Source organism: Mesitornis unicolor, unplaced genomic scaffold (genome assembly GCF_000695765.1).
Source record: "Mesitornis unicolor isolate BGI_N332 unplaced genomic scaffold, ASM69576v1 scaffold147, whole genome shotgun sequence".
Classification (NCBI taxonomy): domain Eukaryota; kingdom Metazoa; phylum Chordata; class Aves; order Mesitornithiformes; family Mesitornithidae; genus Mesitornis; species Mesitornis unicolor.
Window position 1 is genome coordinate 263 of NW_010195452.1, and position 17,842 is coordinate 18,104.

The 17,842-nt window shown below is 45.0% G+C and overlaps 1 protein-coding gene across 1 annotated transcript in view; it reads left to right on the forward strand.

Moving 5' to 3' along the window:
- Positions 1 to 816: 816 nt before the first annotated feature.
- Positions 817 to 17,842, forward strand: part of TYW1 (tRNA-yW synthesizing protein 1 homolog (S. cerevisiae)) — a gene marked incomplete at its 3' end in the record, with an annotated part of 55,947 nt that continues 38,921 nt past the window's right edge. Inside the window, exons 1-6 of the mRNA XM_010188095.1 lie at positions 817 to 945; positions 1,653 to 1,793; positions 2,321 to 2,422; positions 3,232 to 3,426; positions 4,318 to 4,599; positions 5,820 to 5,942. Of these exons, the coding sequence (XP_010186397.1) occupies positions 817 to 945; positions 1,653 to 1,793; positions 2,321 to 2,422; positions 3,232 to 3,426; positions 4,318 to 4,599; positions 5,820 to 5,942 (972 nt within the window). The remainder of the gene's footprint in view (positions 946 to 1,652; positions 1,794 to 2,320; positions 2,423 to 3,231; positions 3,427 to 4,317; positions 4,600 to 5,819; positions 5,943 to 17,842) is intronic.

Consider the following 17,842-nt stretch of genomic DNA (forward strand, 5'->3'; position numbering starts at 1 on the left):
AACAGAAGTTCTATTAAAGTTCGCAGCCTCTTACAGATCCTCAGTTTCTGTGCTCTTGTCTGAAAAAACAAGATCAAAGTGGCCTGCAGATAAGAGCAGGAGTTTTGGGCAGTGTCACACGTGAGCCTTGGTTCAGCTCCTGGATGTTTTGGATGAGATGGGTCATGCCAGGCATTGTGCGAGCGCACTCCTGCCTACAGCGTGAGGTGCCACGGGCGTTCTGAATGAGCGTGGGAAGTGTCAGTTGTTCTGAACCAAACCTCACCCCCATGACAGAGTTCTAGTGAAGCGCATTCAGCTGAATCCGGGTTTCAGTCTGGCCTTGAAACTCAGGGTGGTGTCTGCTGTGCACAGGCAAGGGCTGTGTTCAGCAGCAAGCTCTGTGGAGATGATTTTTCCCCTTGAAATGGATTTCTTTAGCTCTGAAAACCTGCACATATTGGGTTTGTGCAAAACTAAGGCCAGTGTGATACAGTGAGTGATTCCCAAGGACTTTTTACTTTCAGACACTTGCACAGTACAAGTATCTTCTGCCTTTTATTATAACAGAACCCAAGTTTCTGTATGACAGTCTAAAATGTTAGTTTGGATGCACAGATGAAGCTTGGCTTACACACCTTTGAAGAGGTGAAGGCTCCTTGATTCAGTTGTATTTTCTTGTCTTTAGCCCAAAGCTGTTTTCTGCAGAGCCTGAGAATAGTTAATGGCATGAGACTGTGGGTCCTGTATGATTATTTTTGGGTGCTTACCTTAAATTCATGCCGTAGGAATCTGCTTATGCTAAGTCTCTGATTTAATCTAGATTTAGATGTCTCAATGGATACGTGGAACTTCTCCTATACTTGTCTGCTGTCCTTATGGCTGCACAGATTTTACATCTATTCTGTTGTTGCTCTCGGGATCAGCATTTGGATCATCAATCAGTTCTTCACTACCAGAAAGAAGGTAACTGAGCATGTAAGCTGAGAAGGCCCCACAGTTGGTGTCTGGAAGTTGCTGAGTTGCTGAGTAAAGGTGCCCACCACTGCTATGAAATGTGCTACCTCATTTCAGAGCTGACATCTGGCAACCTAGGTTGCTGTGAATCCCAAATGTCGTTCAGTTCTTCTCATGGTTGTAATCCTAAGTCTGGGTGGTCTCGTGTGTGGGTAACGAAGCGTTCTTGTTGCCCTGATGCTAGAGCAGATCTCAGCTGAATGCTTCTCCCGTTGTTACTGACAGAATGCGCCAGCCTGGGCTGCCCTTTTCCTTCCAGTAAATCCCTCTGCTCACACATTGTGTTTTCACGTTCATGTTTCCTGTGATGTTAATGACAATGTTGGTTTTAGGATGGGAGAGGGATTAGCCCAGTCAGGAAGTTAAAAGCTCCTTGTGCAGGTGAGTGAAGCTCTGCTGTGTGAGTTGGGAGGTTCTCAGGTTCAGCTGGGTCCCGTTTTCTCCCCCATGGGTGACATGAGCTTACTGTAACTTTGTCTAGTTCAGAGGAATAATTACCCAGGTGTTTCTCTGTGTGAGAAACTAAAATGCTTTGTTGCATTTGTGTAGTGCTGAGAGTCTGGTCACGGGATTTGTGTTTTAAAGGTTTTTGGGGAAAATGGGATAAATACCACTTTGAAAAGGGGATTCATTGAAACACAGCACTTGTTTCTTAGGGTGAAAAACCCAATAGGAATCCAGCTGCTTCTGAAAGAACAGAAAACAAACTAGTAAATGGATACGCCACCCTGCAGGCAAAGGAGGTCTATGTTGCTGGGGTAAAGATTTTCTATGGGTCCCAGACTGGCACAGCAAAGGTATAAGTGACTTCTGTTTTTTTAACATGCTTGAAGTTGATTTGAAATATTGTTACACTGCACTGTAAACATCTGAAAATTCATTACAATGTTCATTGGAAGTCGCTGCCCAATATAAACGGTAAGTGAAAATTATATGAAGTGAGTAGAATAATTGCTATTTTAAGTAGGACATACAGAAGAGGCATTGATTATGAAGCTTAAAATTTCTTCTTACATTTATTCTTATTATGCTTTTAATTTGCTAGCAGGTCTAGTTAGAGGGAGCTGCTGGTTTAGGTACATTCTTTCTCAGAAAGAAATCTAATTTGTGTGTGTGTGCATCTTTAAATCTTTAATCATTAAAATTCATGGAGCTCTCTTCTTTCAGCCAGTGTATTTCACTTTTTGAAGTGTGGAATTTCAGGTCCAGTGTCCAATTTTCATGTGTTACCACTCATTCTGTGATCATTGGCTATAGCAGGGCTTGCTTGACCCTTACTGTGGTTGGATCCAAGTAATTGATAACTTTCTATGTTTCTCTTTAGAGATTTGCCAAAAGTCTGGCAGAAGCAGTTATTTCCCTTGACTTGCCTGTGGAGGCCATCAGCATGGGAGACTATGATCCGGATGACTGTTTAGTGGAGGAGGTAGGGACCTCATAAATATGAATAAGAAGTGGTGGTGTTGGGGTGCTTTGGGTTTTGTTTTTGCTTTTCCTGGGATTGTGAAGACTCTTTTCCTCTTGTATTTCTCTCTTGTTGTCCTGGAAATCCCCAGCAGTGTATGTTGAAAATCGCTTCCTTTCCATGGAGGTGGATGTAGCCCATCATCTCTCAGCAAAAAACACACGAATTTTAAACATGACAAGATCCTTTCCTAGTAGAGTATTTGGCTAGGGACAGTGGTTCTTATGTGAACTGGTTCGGGTGCGAGTTATGTGGCAGTGGCTGCACCAGGTGCCCCTGTTCTGTCTCTTGACAGCGTACACTTGGGGAGGGGCTCAAAACCAGAGCAAGTAGATGGTGAAACTTCTGCAGCCTTTCAAAGACTTGTAAGTTAGAACTTTTTGGGAGGTGTTTTTATATTGAGTAATTGGTGAGGGATTTTTCTTCCGTGAATATTGGTAGTTGTTTTTTGAATCCATGGGAGACTTTATTGCCGTACTGTCTGTTCAAGAAGCTGCTGATTGGGGTAGGGAAGGTAAGTGTACACTTTTGTTTTACCACTGTCTCCCTGTTAGGTAGGGAGGAGACAGCTTGATGTCCCTTGGCTAATTTAAGATGGCTTTGCAGGGAGGATGGCAGTTTACCACTGCTGGGATTATTACCTGCAGCATCCTACACCAAAGAGGCTTAACCCACTTACCAAAGATCTTATTTTTCAACTTCTTCCAGCTGTCCATGTTGGCTCTCTTCCTGCTGTAAAGTGATCTGTTCTATTCCCTTTGTGTTATTAGACGACCAGCAGGAACATCTGTGTGTTCTTGGTAGCTACGTACACAGATGGACAGCCAACCGAGAGTGCAGTGTGGTTCTGCAGGTGGTTAGAAGACGCAGCAAATGATTTCCGCTTTGGGAAAACTTATCTGAAAGGCCTGAGATATGCTGTGTTTGGCTTGGGAAACTCGGTGTATGTTGATCATTACAACACAGTAAGTATCTCCTGTGCACCCTCACAGGACCACAGAATATTAGGAGTTGGAAGGATCATCCAGTCCAACCCCCCTGCCAGATAACCTAGACTGGGTCACACAGGGAGGTCACACCCTTCTTTGATTTCTGCCCTTCTGAAAGGCTAAGCTTTAAATACCACAGAACTGAACAGTATTGGTATTTGTGTGAGAATTGGAGCCGTTGTGTGGACTTAAGGACTGGGACTGGGTTTAGGGCACAGGCAATGCAGCTCTGAAGCAATTATGCTACAATTTTAAATGGGAAAGGAGCCCCATAAGCACCGCATTAATCTGCGAGGCATGGTAATATGTTTGATAAATCCTTTTTGAGTAATCGTACAGCTTTGAAAGCTTGCTGTCCATGACACAGTACTGCAAATCCTCTCACTTGCTGCCTTTTAGAGTGCTTTTCTCTCTGTTATGTACTTTGCTGTATTGTGTGGATTTTGGCTTTATTTCCTGATGTAAAACATGACAATATCTTAGCCTGGTAATTAGTTTCATTTCACTCAGAAAGATGACGTATGACTTGTTGCTGAGCTGTTCTATCTGTACAGCTGGGGCCATGTGAAGTACTGTGTGCTGCTTGTGGGTCAAAATGTCCACAGGAACCAAGAATCTTGTTCCCAGAGCTCATCTCTTACCTAATCGGTGTGAGAGCAGAGGTATTTTCAGATGGGAGCTGAGGGTGTGTGGTGGCTGCTCTATGGTCCTGTTCTGAGTCAGCAGGTGAGAGGGAGTCCAGAAGTCCCTGACTTGTGGTCCTGTGCAGCTCACCAGCTCTGTTTCCGGGCTTGGTCCTTCCTTTCTTAATTGCCTGCTTCGTTTAACTTGGGCTTCATTTAATTTACCTCTTCCATCTTATTCTAGGTTGGAAGAAATATTGACAGATGGCTGTGGATGCTCAGTGCCAGCCGTGTCATGACTCGTGCTGAGGGAGACTGCAATGTCTCCCAGAGCAGGCATGGCAGCGTTGAGGCTGACTTCGAAGCCTGGAAAGCCAAGTTTCTCAGTCGGCTCCAGGCACTCTGCAGAGGGGAGAAGAAGCCCTGCAATGGGAAGTGCAAGAAAGGGAAGTGCAAATCCCCAGGGAAGCAGAGGAAGGAGGGCACAGATCATGAACACAAGACATCAGAGTATGAGAATACTGAGGTAGAGACAAAATCCATGGGACCTTATTTGTGATGTAGTGCCCGTTGGAGCACTCTTTGGCTCGTCTCCTTCCTACAGCCTAGGGGGGTGCTGTGGAACTCAATACTACTTTTTCGTGGAGCAGAGGGGGAAGAGGGATGAGATCCTATGGTGGATAACAGGTTGAAGAAGCCATCCAAAAGGAAGGACCAAAGAACTAGTGATGGACCTAGGCTGCTAGATAGCATTTATATGATGGAGTATCCCTCTTGAGCAGGAGGAGGTATATGTTCTGACAGATGTTCCAGGGAGCCAGTTTGGGTTCTCATCAGAGTCTTTGCTTTGTCTCATGGCCAAGTGAAGCATTCAGTTTCCTGCGAGCAGTTTACCTGATTCCACTTCAACTTGCTGAAGCTCGGGTGTTGTGTCTGCATCCCAAGGTTTTTACAAAGGCAGCTTGGGGAGTGTTATGGGGAGCAAGTCATGTATTTCCTCTCAGTGTGTCTGCTTGTGTTCACTTGTGTGTCTTCTGGAGTGTTTGATTACAGGTTTTGAATAAGGAATCCTCTTGCTTGCTCTACAGTGCAAGACCCGGGGCTGCTATGGCTCTTTAATCCTCCCTGCAAGCCATTTATTGTAGATTTGAAGTGATTGCTATGGCCATGTTGAATTTTGTAGGAAAACAGGGGCTCTTCTGAGTGGGGTTGGAAGTGCTGGTTGCTGCAGGAACAAGAGAAATAAATCTTGGTGTTACACCACTGCTGTTGTGCTCTACCTTGGCTGTGTTACAGAAAGGGAGGTGACTTTTCTGCTCTGTGAAGAGTTTGACTTGGTGACTTGATACTTAGACAGATCTGTCACTCCTTGTTCATTTGGACAGGGGCACTTGGAGGAGCTAAAGGAGTTTAGGCTTCCAGATCATCAGAGCATGCAGTGGGAGGTGGGCTCCTCTGTATCACTTATGTGATCGGATAGGCACATGATGGAAATAGAGCAATCTGGAGGCGGGATATCTGGACTGCGTTTCAGGTGGTCTGTGTGCCGCTGAGCTCTTAAAAAATACACACAGGTAAAAGCCCCAAGTATTAATGCATCTTATATGTATGATACAGGTTATCGGTGGGCTATTCCTTGTTTTTCAGTAGTCTTTACTGATTATGGGACCTGATAGCATAGATGAAGAGCTTGTTTGACATTCTGATACGTTCCTGATTTTATTTTTTCTCTGATCCCTTACACAGGCAGAGGAGTTGTTTGAAACCAGTAGTGAGGAGGAAGCTGATGCTAAGGAAGTTGGAGGCACAAATTCTGTCATCGATGTTGAAGATCTTGGCAATATCATGAGCCACATGAAGAAAGCAAAGGTACTGCTGTTAGAGTGAGTATAGAACTGTCAGGTCTTTGTCACTGATCAGTTGAACTGATTAAAATATTGCCTGCTCAATTTGACTCTGTAGGGTCTAGTTGGAGGGAAAGTAAAATATGAGCTATTAGAGAACCTTTCTGAGAAAAGGAAGTACTTGGAGGCGTGTTGGATATAGTTACTGGGTAACTGTGACTTGGTCACCAAGCAAATGCTGCAGTGGTAACCTGTTATTTTCAGCCTGAAGGAAATTACTTGCACAGCTAATGTTCAGATCTGAATGTCCTTCTCTGCCACTGTGACTCACAGTCCAGCATCCAAACAAAAATCCTGTTACTCTACCTGTGGGTACATCACCTGAAATGCAGGCATGTGTGGTGCTGGTGCATCGTCATGGGGAGGGAGCAAAGCTGCAGGTTGAGTGGTAACTGCTGCAAGTGCTGCTGTGTCTTCCTTGCTTCTGCCCTGAGATGAGGTGCTGTGCTCGCAGAGCAAGGCAGTGTGCTTGCTCTGACCTGCGCTGAGTCTGTCAAAGGCAGCCGTGGTTCCTGCTTCATTTCACATGTTGCTATCTCTGCTTCTGCGTAGTTCTGTTTGTGCTTCTTTTTCTGCATTCAGTGACTGCAAACAAGATATACCGAACTCCTTTACTTGGTTAGCACACAAAAAGGAGGATATAAATGACTCCTAGGCTAAGCCTTAGTGTGCTCCCCATGCTCTTTGCTGGCCAAGCAGTTGAGAGAGGAGAGGTTGTCCCAAGATGGCCCTGTGTTGTACTATATTGCCATCGGCTGACTGGTTTTTTTCCCCTTAGCAGTCTTTCCATGGTGTCTTTTCTCATTAAACCCTTGAGCTGCCATCCATCCCCCTCTCAACAAACCTACCTCTATCTGTAATTACACCCTCCTTACCTTGCATACTTCTGTGGTGTGGACCTCTCACAGCTTTCCTGAAACTTGACAATGTCCTCAGCAGTCTGAGATGGCATTGCTGGGCCACAGCAAGCTGGGCCGTGAGTCACAGAGGGCTGCACGCATAGAGGAGATGCGGGGTGCAAGTTGAGCTCTGTTCCTCACCTCAGGGAGGAGGAAGGAGGTAAAATACTTCCTGTTCCTTATAACAAACTTAGCAGAGCAGCCCTGCTGACCTGGGCTGGGCTGGCTGCTGTGTTGCTGTGTAAGAGCTTCTCTCCTTGAAATTGTATGGGCCTGTGCACTGCAGCTTGCAAGAGAGGGATGCATGAACCGTTTGGCTTTGCTTTGTTGAGGGAGAAAGGATCTGTCTTTGTCACTGCTGTGAAGTGCTCAGCTACCTGCTGTCCTGTGTGTGCTCACCACTAGAGGTCACTGGCAAAAAAGGGAACTGCCTTTTCCGTATCAACGTGCCCTGTGAGTTGATTTAAACTGGAGAAGGGAGGTGGTGTCATCCAGTAGTTCTGTGAAAAACTAGGCCTTGAGTTTTCACTGACTGACAAAATATGGCAATGCCATGATCCAAGTGTAGTGTAAACAAGGAAAACCACACTGTGTTCCAGCTCGTGCATAAAAAGCGAACACAGCAATAAAATACATCCCGCTCTTCGCTTCTCATGCTCATTGCTCTGGTGGCAAGCGTGGCTGAAGCTGTCATGGTATGGTTTTATCCACAGGCAGTGACAATTCATTGCTGTCTGCCACTTGGGCTGATGCACGATTCAAACTGACTACTTTCTCCTTAACTTTCTCGTTGCTCTGCATAAGTGGCAAGAGGCCTGTGTGTTGCATGTACAAATTACTTGCTGCAGGAGTGCAAATGTCTCTGTGGATCAGGTCCTTGTGGCTCTGATTGCAGTAGCCCCTGCTCTGAGGGACAGCTTCTTTCTGAGCACTCATCTGCAAGCTGCAGTTTCTGAGCTGCTGCCTTTTCCTTGGAGGAGATGGCAAACATTTGTTCCGCACTGGCAGCTGAATGCTGCCCTCTTACCTCTGCAAATGGTGAAATCTGGAGGGTGCAAGTCTGTGTGAGACGATGATGAGGACTGGACGTATCCTGGCCCTTTTGGATATGAACTGTTGTCAGCTGATGAGACGGGAGGCTCTAAAACTGTAGATCAGCCTTTTTGTGGCTGATGTCACTGAACTGCCCTGTCCTAGTCACATTGCAGCTTTTTGGATTAATTTTGGAGCTTTAAATGCTGTAGTTCCCATTACTGGCCGCTTTGTTCCTGTCCTGTGTGGTTGATCTGCCCAGCTGCCATCTATGTTTCTGGTTCCATTCTTCTGTAACCAGAGCAGGTAATGACCCTCAGTGGTGACTTCAGTGTAAATCCTCGACTTGTTTGCACAGGGGTGTCGTTTCCAGAGTGATGGCAGCTGTAGCTTTGTAAATATTTCATGGGGGAGCCTGAGCTGATGGCCGTCTGTATGGTTAGCTGGGAGAAAGGATTACTTTGCCTTGGTGGTGAATCTCCTGGGGAATGTGCGCATTGACTTGCAACAGGTTTATGCAAACACTTGAATGTAAAGTGATCCCATCGGTGCAGTTATTCACTGTAATGAAAACAAATGCTGAAGACTTGATACGAAAGAGCAGGATGATCTGCATTTATGAAAGCAATTTATCATGATCAGGTGTTCTCGCTTCCAGGCGGGAAGATTGAGTTGTTTAAATCCAGTGCATCTCGGTTTGAGTCACATCCTCACTTTAGTGGCTATGTGTTTGTGCAACAGAAAGTTTTCTTTTTCAGGTGAGTTGTGTTGTCCCTCTAGACATTTTTTTTTCTCTCCCAGAATACTGAACTGTGTAAAATCAGTCTGATACTTTTGGTTTACACTGATTGTCTTGCAGTAATCCCTGCCAACACAGGCAAGTGCTTTGGGTTTTTGTTTCTGAGCTTTCCATGTACAAGCTGGCAAGTTTAAAGAAAACTTGAGTATTTTGTTGTTTTATCAGAGATATTTTGGTGTTCTATCACAGATATGTCTTCATATGGAGAATTACTTGGATTTGAAATATGCCCAGCAGTTTCTAGCATGGGGTTTTTTGGATGTTGGAGCTGTGTGTTAACTCCTGTCCATATGGGAGGTAAAAGAGCAGGTTTTACCTTGTGCAGCATAGTTAACTTGAAATGTTTTAGGATCCAGCTTTTATCTCTTTTGGAGCCATGTATTGCCTCTTGTGGGAATCACTGGCAGGCAAGACAGATGTGCAGTCACAGATAGTCGTAATTCCTTGTTGTCCTGCTTTCATGGGATGGCAGAGTGAGGCTGTAGAGGTGAGTGCATCTAATGACTGTTTGCTCAGGTCTCTGCAGGTGTTATTAGTTTAATTTTGCATCTATCTCCCATTGTCTGACTTGATGGAAATCAGGACTGAGTTTTGTTCTACGGCTTTTTTTTATCCATATACTGCAGCTTCATCGCATTTTACAAGTACTGTCAAAGGGTTTGAGACCAGTACTGGATTCTTGCAGTCATTTAGATCAGGCAAGTGGATTCAGGAGTTGAAGGTGAGTGCCAGAGCCTCTCATGCTGGTAGAGTGGAAGCTGTTACATACTCTGACTTGGGAAAAAGGGAGATTTTTAAAGAGCTTCAGAGGGTAAAGGTACACAGTTTAGGTGCCTTCTGAGTGTTGGGTGGCAACGGGAAATCATTCAGATATATAAATGCTGACTCACACAATGGTAGATTCCGCACTCAGTTTACCAAGTGTGATGTGATGTGGTGATGACTTCATAGCTCCTAAATTCCAGCCTCTTTTTTCTTTTTTTTTTCTTTTTTTTTTTTTTTTAGTAATTCAATTTTTGGAACTTGCTGCTGTGAGATACAGTTACAGGTGATGCTTATTGGGGTCCTAAACTGGAATCAAACCTTTATGCCAGTGCAGATAATGCCTGTGCTTTCATGCAGGGAATTGCTAGGTGTGAAAGTCCTGCAGGATGTTGTGTGACTGTGGCCCAAAGGAGGGCTGGGGGCGTCAATCCATCGCTGGCAGCTCTGAGCTTGCTTCTCCTAGGTGCTTGATGATCCAAGGCTGTGGTGCCAGGCTGGGTGGGTCAAAGTCTGACTTTTTTCCTCTGCGTTTACTGCTCTTCCCAGTGCTTGTTTTCAGGCTGAGAACCTGGGCTCATTCTCCAAATTGCTTTTATGCAGTGGCAGAAGGTAGCAGTGGCTCTTGGTTATTAAATCAATGAAGTGGACTTTTAAGTTGTACAGTTGTGGCACACTCTCCCTGTCCTCCACAGTTATTCAACACACTGAAATGTGTTTATCAGATAAAATGTGAAATCTAACTAGTATGTTTGTGGCCTGCGAGACCGCTATTACTCATAGGGACACCATTTCTTAATGTAGATTGTCTCCTACAGCTGGGAGATTGTGATAAACTAGAAAGACAGATCAATCTAGGCTTGTTCTCAGGGAATGAAATGGCTTTATTAACCTTCATATCTTTAAACTGCGGGCATGAGTAATAGTAATAATAATATCCTAATTATTTTTAGATAGGTTGGGAAGTAATCAAATGAGCATATTTTGTTGACACAATTTGAGATTGATGTTCTTGTTTTCTAAAAGAAAAAGCTTAATGATGCTGAAAGTCACATTTGCAATGTAAACACGGGGGAAGGGTATGTGTGAGTGCAAGACCGAGACTGAGTTTACAGGAAACAGAGTACGTCCTAGAGAGCATGTTCAAGAAGTTTCCTTTTACTTCTATGTCCACTTGCCACAGGAGAGGCTTCGTGATCCCCTTGGGTACTCTTCCCTACAAAGTCATCCTGTGTTAGCTTTTACCACCAGTGAGGCTGAATCACACCACTTGCAATGCTTCCCAAGAGCCTTTTGTGAGCGACTGCTGTGGAAGAGCAACCTTTGCTGACACTGGGTGAAGAAACTTCTAATGATGTTGGCTGGTTTTATCTGAAATGGGACAGGGAATTTTTGAGATTTGCAGATATAAGGCAAAAGGCTTAGAGATTCAGTGTTACTGCCAAAACTTTTTTAGAGTATGCAAGTAGCTGTATTTAATTGAACAAGGCTGGGGTACTTTAACTGTTAGATTTAGGAACAGCTAAAAATGTGCACTTTTAGAGCTCTCCAAAACTTTGTCTAACTTTTAATAGGTGAAGGATTCCTATAGGAAAAATGTGCTCTTGCCTGCAACAGCTCAGTCTCTGGGCTGGATTTTGACTTCTGCTACTCTGGCTCAGAATTCAGTGTGATCCTACATTTCAGAATAAGCTGTAAGAAATACCATTTAGCTGCTTGGGGACTACTTCTAGCATTAAAATCTGGATTCATCACAGAGACACTTCACCTTTCCGCTTTAGGTGTTCAAGTCTTTCTTCTCTAAACCTTGGCTATTGCAAAGAATTACAATTCATAAACAATATTACAAGAGACCTTGAGGCTTGCCTTTTCTGTGTAAGACTTGGGAGCGGCCCATGAAAAAGATGAGGGGGGAAGAAAAATACACTTTAAAGGTAACTTCTGGCTGGACATTCTTTGACATGTGGTGCGATATGGGCTTCCTTGAAGAACCTTCATAAAGGGCTTTGAGATCTATGAATGAGGACTCTTATTTGTGCACTGGGTGGTAGATCCCGTGTGCCTTGCTGTTCTTTAGTCTGTTGTAAATTAGTCAGTAAATGGGTAGTGAAGCAGAGCTGATGGATATAAAAAAATCTGGAAGTCTGAAGTCCCCCTGAGTGTTGGGCTTCCTCTTTATTTGCAGCCTTTTCTTGACAACATCTGTTGTTGGAGACGATCGGGGTTTAGCCTGCAGCAGTCAAGCCCATCTGCTTATCATTTCTCAGAGACTTTGTGCTTCGTTTCTCAGATGTTTATTTTTCCAGTGTATTTTTTTAAGGTTCTTGCCAGCCAAATATCAGTTGAACAGAAGTCCACAAATCGATGCACAGAGTAATTATCTGCTGATGGTAATTACTGGGAGAAGCATGAAGGAGAAGTGACCCATTGATGTCGTTGCTGTGTCCAAGGAGAGAGTAGCACAAGGATGTCCTGTGGGAGCGAGGCATCTGTTGCCAAATAAATGTGTTGTTGGGATATGGTGTAATGGGGTGCAGTAAACACATCCATGTTCTGCTAGGCAAACTCGACAGATTGGTCATTCAGCCAGTGATCAGCCTGTCCACGCGTCTCCAGTCAAACCTTATCTGCTGGGGTTACCAGTGGTCAGCATAGTCTGTAAGTGGTTTTCAACTGCGCAATTTACATCTTTATCCTCTGCAGTGTCCTGCCTGTCTGTGTGAAGGGCAGGACAAGTTATGGACAGTGGGAGCTGTTTGTTTTTTGTCCCTGCCATAAGGTGAGCCACACTTGCTTCCTTTGCAGGTACTTGGACTGCCAAAGCAGGCAGAGGATCCACCTTTCCTTATTGATGTCAGAGCTGATATTCTGACATACCTCTTTTGCTTTGGGAGCAGAGGCTTAGCATGAGATGGGGATTGCATTTTGCTAGGTGGTGTGGATATGCAGATGAGTTGGAGCCATTCCTAAAAGCTTTTTCAGTAGAATAACATGGCATAAGAGAATAGAAGTAGCATTATCTCAGCTCCACAGAAGGAGCTGGACGCTATAACGTGGCATTAAACTGTTTGGGGTTTTCTATTGCAGAGTACTTACATGTGTGCTAAACCACGCTGTGAATTTTTCTTGTAATGGTGGAGTTAACCTTTGGCATGAGAAAATGATGTTCTCCTTGCCACTGGCATGGCCAGAGCTTTTGCACCTACAGCTCACAGCAAATCAGCCTGGGTTCACAGCAAGGCAGAGGAGGGCAACAGAGCTGGGGAGGGGTCTGGAGCACACGGATCTTGGGGAGTGTCTGAGGGAGGTGGGGGAGTTCAGCCTGGAGAAGAGGAGGCTGAGGGGAGACATTATTGCCCTCTACTGCTTCCTGAAAGGAGGGGGTATCAAGGAGGGGTTGGTCTCTTCTCCCAAGTAGCAAGTGATAGGATGGGAGAAAATGGCCTCAAGTGGTGCCAAAGGAGGTTTAGATTGGAGATGAGGAAAAACTTCTTCCCTGAAAGGGTTATCAGGCGCTGGAAGGGGCTGCCCTGTGGAGTGCTGTTATGTATCATCTGCTGTAAACAGGCGTGCAGAAGAGACCCAGGTGTGACACCAAGGCTTTGCTGGAAAAGCAGCTTGTGCAGTTGTGTGCATGGAACTGTGCTGTGCCCCCCTTGAGAGGATGAAGCACCAAGTCATTTCTGACTCGCATTTGGCCTGTAATTTTGGAGAGTGGAGCTTTGGGTCTTGTGGGATGTTCTGCAGGGCTCTTGGGTATCTGTCTTGGTCTGTTTTCCCAATTGACTTGTTTATTTTATCTTACAGTCAATGAGGATTGGTTATGGTAGAAACCAGGCAATTTCCTTTTGACTTCAATAATGTATTCTTATGATCATCTCCTGGCCTCTCATCTGATAGTTCTGGAAAGCTGGCTGATGTGAATCACTGAACAGGCTACAGACCAAAACTGTTAATTTGGGTGCTTGGAGGACTTGTATGCAGCTTCCGTTCAGGGAGGAAGCAGGTGGAAGAAATGCCAACAGACTTTCCTGTTCTTCTCTCCAGTTAGTGCTGACTTCTGCTGGTAGTGAGCTTGTGTGTGGTCTTCGGCACAATGGTCTTCTTGGGAAGACCGACACAACTGGGAAGTTGTGTTTGGGACTCTTATGGTATTAGGAAAAGTGTTGAGCTCTTCTGCTTGACACTTTTCCTACTGTTTCATAACCTATATTAAGTTTCTTATGGTTAGTCGCTTTCCTGCGTTTACAAGAACTCTGCAGATCAGTGAAAGCTGCATCTTGAAGGGTAGATGGGAGAGCCGACGGCTGCTCCCTGATGCCTGCTGTGGCTCTGTGCTAGTGTGCAGTAGATGCCCTCCTTTCTGTGGAAGGCATCCAGGGTTTCTAACAGAAAATAGCAGCCTGCAGTCCAGCCAGGTCTGTTGCTTACAAGGGCTGGGTTTTCCACAACAGATGATGCTACAGGGAAATAAATCTCTAATTGGTATTAGTGCAGATGGACTGCAGGCTTCTTCAGACATAGCAAAGGATTGCAGAATCAAAATTCATCACGCTTTGTTTTTAAATGTGTGGGTTTTGACCACTTGAAAGATGAGTGTTGAAATGAAATGCACTTTTAGTCCTAAACTGTAAGGAAAAGAAAGAAACAATGGAGTGGAGAAGTCTTTAACATAGCCATTTTCAAAAAAAGTGTATAAGATGGCAAGACATTGTGAAAGGATGAGTGCTGCATGCTCTGTGCGTGAGAGCAGAATAGACTGAAGTGGGAAACCTTACTGGTTTTAAGCTGGGCATTTCAGGATGATTGTTAAATCGTGTTACCTGGATTCTAGTTGTGATTATTGTAGCACAGAAGAAAGGAATAAAAATGTGAACATACGGCCCAATTTTCAAAAATAAACTAGTCACTTTGGGGTGGAGACAGACACGGTTTTAATTCTTTTGTTTCCTTTGAAAATCAGTTTTCTTTATGGTGTGTCCAAGAAAGTTTCCCAAGTCAAACAGATCTTGACAGAATCCTACAGCAGCATGTGAAATGGAGTTGTGGTTTAATGACGCCTTGTAAAAACCTTCCCTACAGCAGAGCGCTGGCGCTATAGCTCAGTGAAGCAATCTTAAAGCCCCCTGCAGCCATGCAGATGTATTTTTAGTGTTCTCATCTGGGAATTTTTTTTGTCCTTGAGGATTTTGGCCAATGTTGAACCTACAAGAAAATGGACATTGGTGGGATCCCTTATCCTTCTGCATATCGCAGAAGATATGCTGTGCCCTTTCAGACCAGTTCAGTTGGATTGCAGCGTAAGTCTGCTGTCACTACTTGTCTGCGTGGGTTTGGGCTTTAAAATGCTGTTGTGTATGTCCAAAAATCTCAGCATTGGCTTTTCAAACAAAAGAGAACACAGGATTCCCTCTGCTGGGGCTAAGCAGCAGGTCTGTTTGAACAGTGTCCTTTTTTTGGATGGCGGAAGTGCCTGCTGCCTCTGAATATTGCAAGGGACCTTCTCTTATTCTACAACATAGTAAGGTACGTGTGGAAGGAGACTTCCTTCCAGTTTCTTAGTGATAACTCACAAAGGTTTCTATTTCAGGGCAGCAAATCTTGCTTTTGAGGTGGTTTTGTTGTTTTGTTGGTATCAGTCAGAACTTCTTGAGGGCTTTCCCCATTTTAGGGACACTTCTTGAAAACACAGGGCACGATTTTTGCTTTTGATCAAGTCACCTTCTCTTTCAGCCATGGGCAGGTAATGCATTGCCAAACTCCTCATCTCTCAGCTGTCAAGCTTTCAACCCGTCTGCTTTTTGCTTCCGTTCAGGCTTTTGTGCTTAACTGCGCAGTGATGCATGAGCGGGTATGTAGCCTGTGATTATGTAGACTCTAGTAGCTATTTTTAATAAGATTTTCTTGCTGTCGGGGTGTTTGCTGGTTCACCGATTACTCAATCCAAGTTTGTGGTATTCATCTTTGTGCTTACTCGTAAATGTTCAAAGCCATTTTTATTGATCACCGGCAGCAGTTAGCGTGTCCCACGTCGCTGTGAGATTGGCAGAGGATTTACTCCGTGGACTGAGCAAATTGCAGTTCTGTCTCAGTTTGTCACAGTTGGGTTGTGACAGCCAGAGCTCAGTACCTGGAGCTTCTGCTACGTCCCTGCAGCACACTAGCTGTCTTCTGCTCCTCTTCTGTTGTGTTCAAGGGTAGCTTTGTGCAAGCCTACACCCTGTCACGTTTCTTTTTTCCATGTGTTTTAGTCTTGCAGGAGGGTTGTGTTTTAAGTACAAGTGGCTCAGTACTGGGCCCAGTTCTGTTTAACATCTTTATCAATGACATGGATGTGGGGATTGAGTGCACCCTCAGCAAGTTTGCAGATGACACTAAATTGGACAGAAGGGTTGATCTGCCTGAGGGTAGACAGACTTTACAGGGTGACCTGGACAGGCTGGATCGATGGGCTGAGGTCAATCGTATGAGGTTTAACAAGGCCAAGTGCCAGATACTGCATTTTGGTCACAACAGCCCCATGCACTGCTACAGCCTTGGGGAGAGTGGCTGAAGAGCAGCCTGGAGTGGTTGGGGTGCTGGTCGACAGTGGCTGAACATGAGCCAGCAGTGTGCCCAGGTGGCCAAGAAGGCCAGCACCATCCTGGCCTGCATCAGGAGTGGTGTGGCCAGCAGGAGCAGGGCAGGGATCCTTCCCCTGTACTGGCACTGGTGTGGCTGCACCTCGAATCCTGTGTTCAGTTTTGGGCCCCTCACTCCAAGAAGGACATTGAGGGGCTGGAGCATGTCCAGAGAAGGGCAATGGAGCTGAAGGGTCTGGAGCACAAGAATGATGGGGAGCGACTGAGGGAGCTGGGTGGGTTCAGCCTGGAGAAGAGGAGGCTGAGGGGAGACAGTGCCCTCTACAGCTCCTTGAAATGAGGGGTTAGTGAGGGAGGGTTGGTCTCTTCTCCCCTGTAGCCAGTGGTAGGACAAGCAGCTGTGCCAGGGGAGGTTTAGGTTGGATATTAGGAGGAATTTCTTCTCTGAAAGGGTTTTCAAGCACTGGAAGGGGCTGCCCAGGGAGGTGGTAGAGTCACCATCCCTGGAGGCGTTTAAAAGATGAGTGGATGTTGTGCTCAGGGACATGGTCTAGTGTTGGACTTAGGGCTTCATTGATGGTTGAACTTGTTGATCATAAAGGGTTTTTTTCAATCAAAACTGTTCTATGAAATGAGAGCTGTTCCTGTGGACAGTCTGATGTCTAATCAACTTTTTTAAAAGAAAGAAAACAAAAAAAACAACTCAAAAGACCAACCAACCTGTGGTGATTCTGACAGCTGAGCCTAGACTAGGGGAAACATTGTCAGCTTTCCTAGCTGTCCTCTTGGCACTGGAGTGTTCCTTCCAGAGCTCTGCTTGGTGTGAACTTTAACTCTTCGTTCATGTAATTCATGAACTTTAATACTTGGTTTAACAGCTCCCCTGGGAAGGTTTTACTAATACTTCTTGCTGCCAGGCAGTCTTTTCCTGATAGCCGTGCCAGCATTTTCCCTTCGTGCTGGTTCTGTCAGTCCTGGCTCTGGCCCCTGATGTATTGCTGTTTTCTTAACATTTGTGCTTTTCATTTGTTAAAAGGTCCTGAAGCCTTTTGATGGATGAGGCTGTAAATCATGACAAGGCCAGAGGTTCCCTCTTGTTTGACCACTGGGAGGTTATGTAGGAAAGACGTTCAGTCAAAATTGGGATATTCTAGGTGTCGTTTTCCTTGCATAAGCGAAAACTTCTTGGGGAGCACGTGTGGATGTTTCAGTTTTTTTCTTTGTTTAGCCATGGCACATCACTAAATAGAGCCATGAGGCTAAGAATGCTGAATTAGTTTAGGAAATACTTCTTTTTATGGAGTTTAGGTCTTCTTTTTCTCATGCCTGCAGTCTTAGTTTGAGGAGTTTGATGTGATAAAATGGAAGACAGAGTGGAATCAGGTACCTTGACATCCTGAAGAACGCCTCAAAGAAGAGAAGTGGCAGTAGCACGTCCTGCTGAGTTATATTTGGATGTGGTTGTGGGTGAGTTTGGTAGGTGTATTTGTAGGAAACCTTTCAGACACCTGAACTGTCACTTCTCAAAGGGGTGTTGGCAGGGAGTGCTGAGGTTGTCACACGTCTGATGGATCCCCTCTGCTCTTGATTCATCAAAAATGGGCTTTCCCTGCCGGCCCATAAAGCACACGCTGCTTCTGCTTGTTGTGCTGCCTGGATGGCAATAAAAGGGAAAACATTTTGCTTCCCTTGCCTTTACCTGTAGAGATCATCCTAAGTCCTTACAAATGAGATTCAATTGCTTTTATTCAGGTTTGCTTCAATGTGAGCAGTAAAAACCCAAACTCTTCAG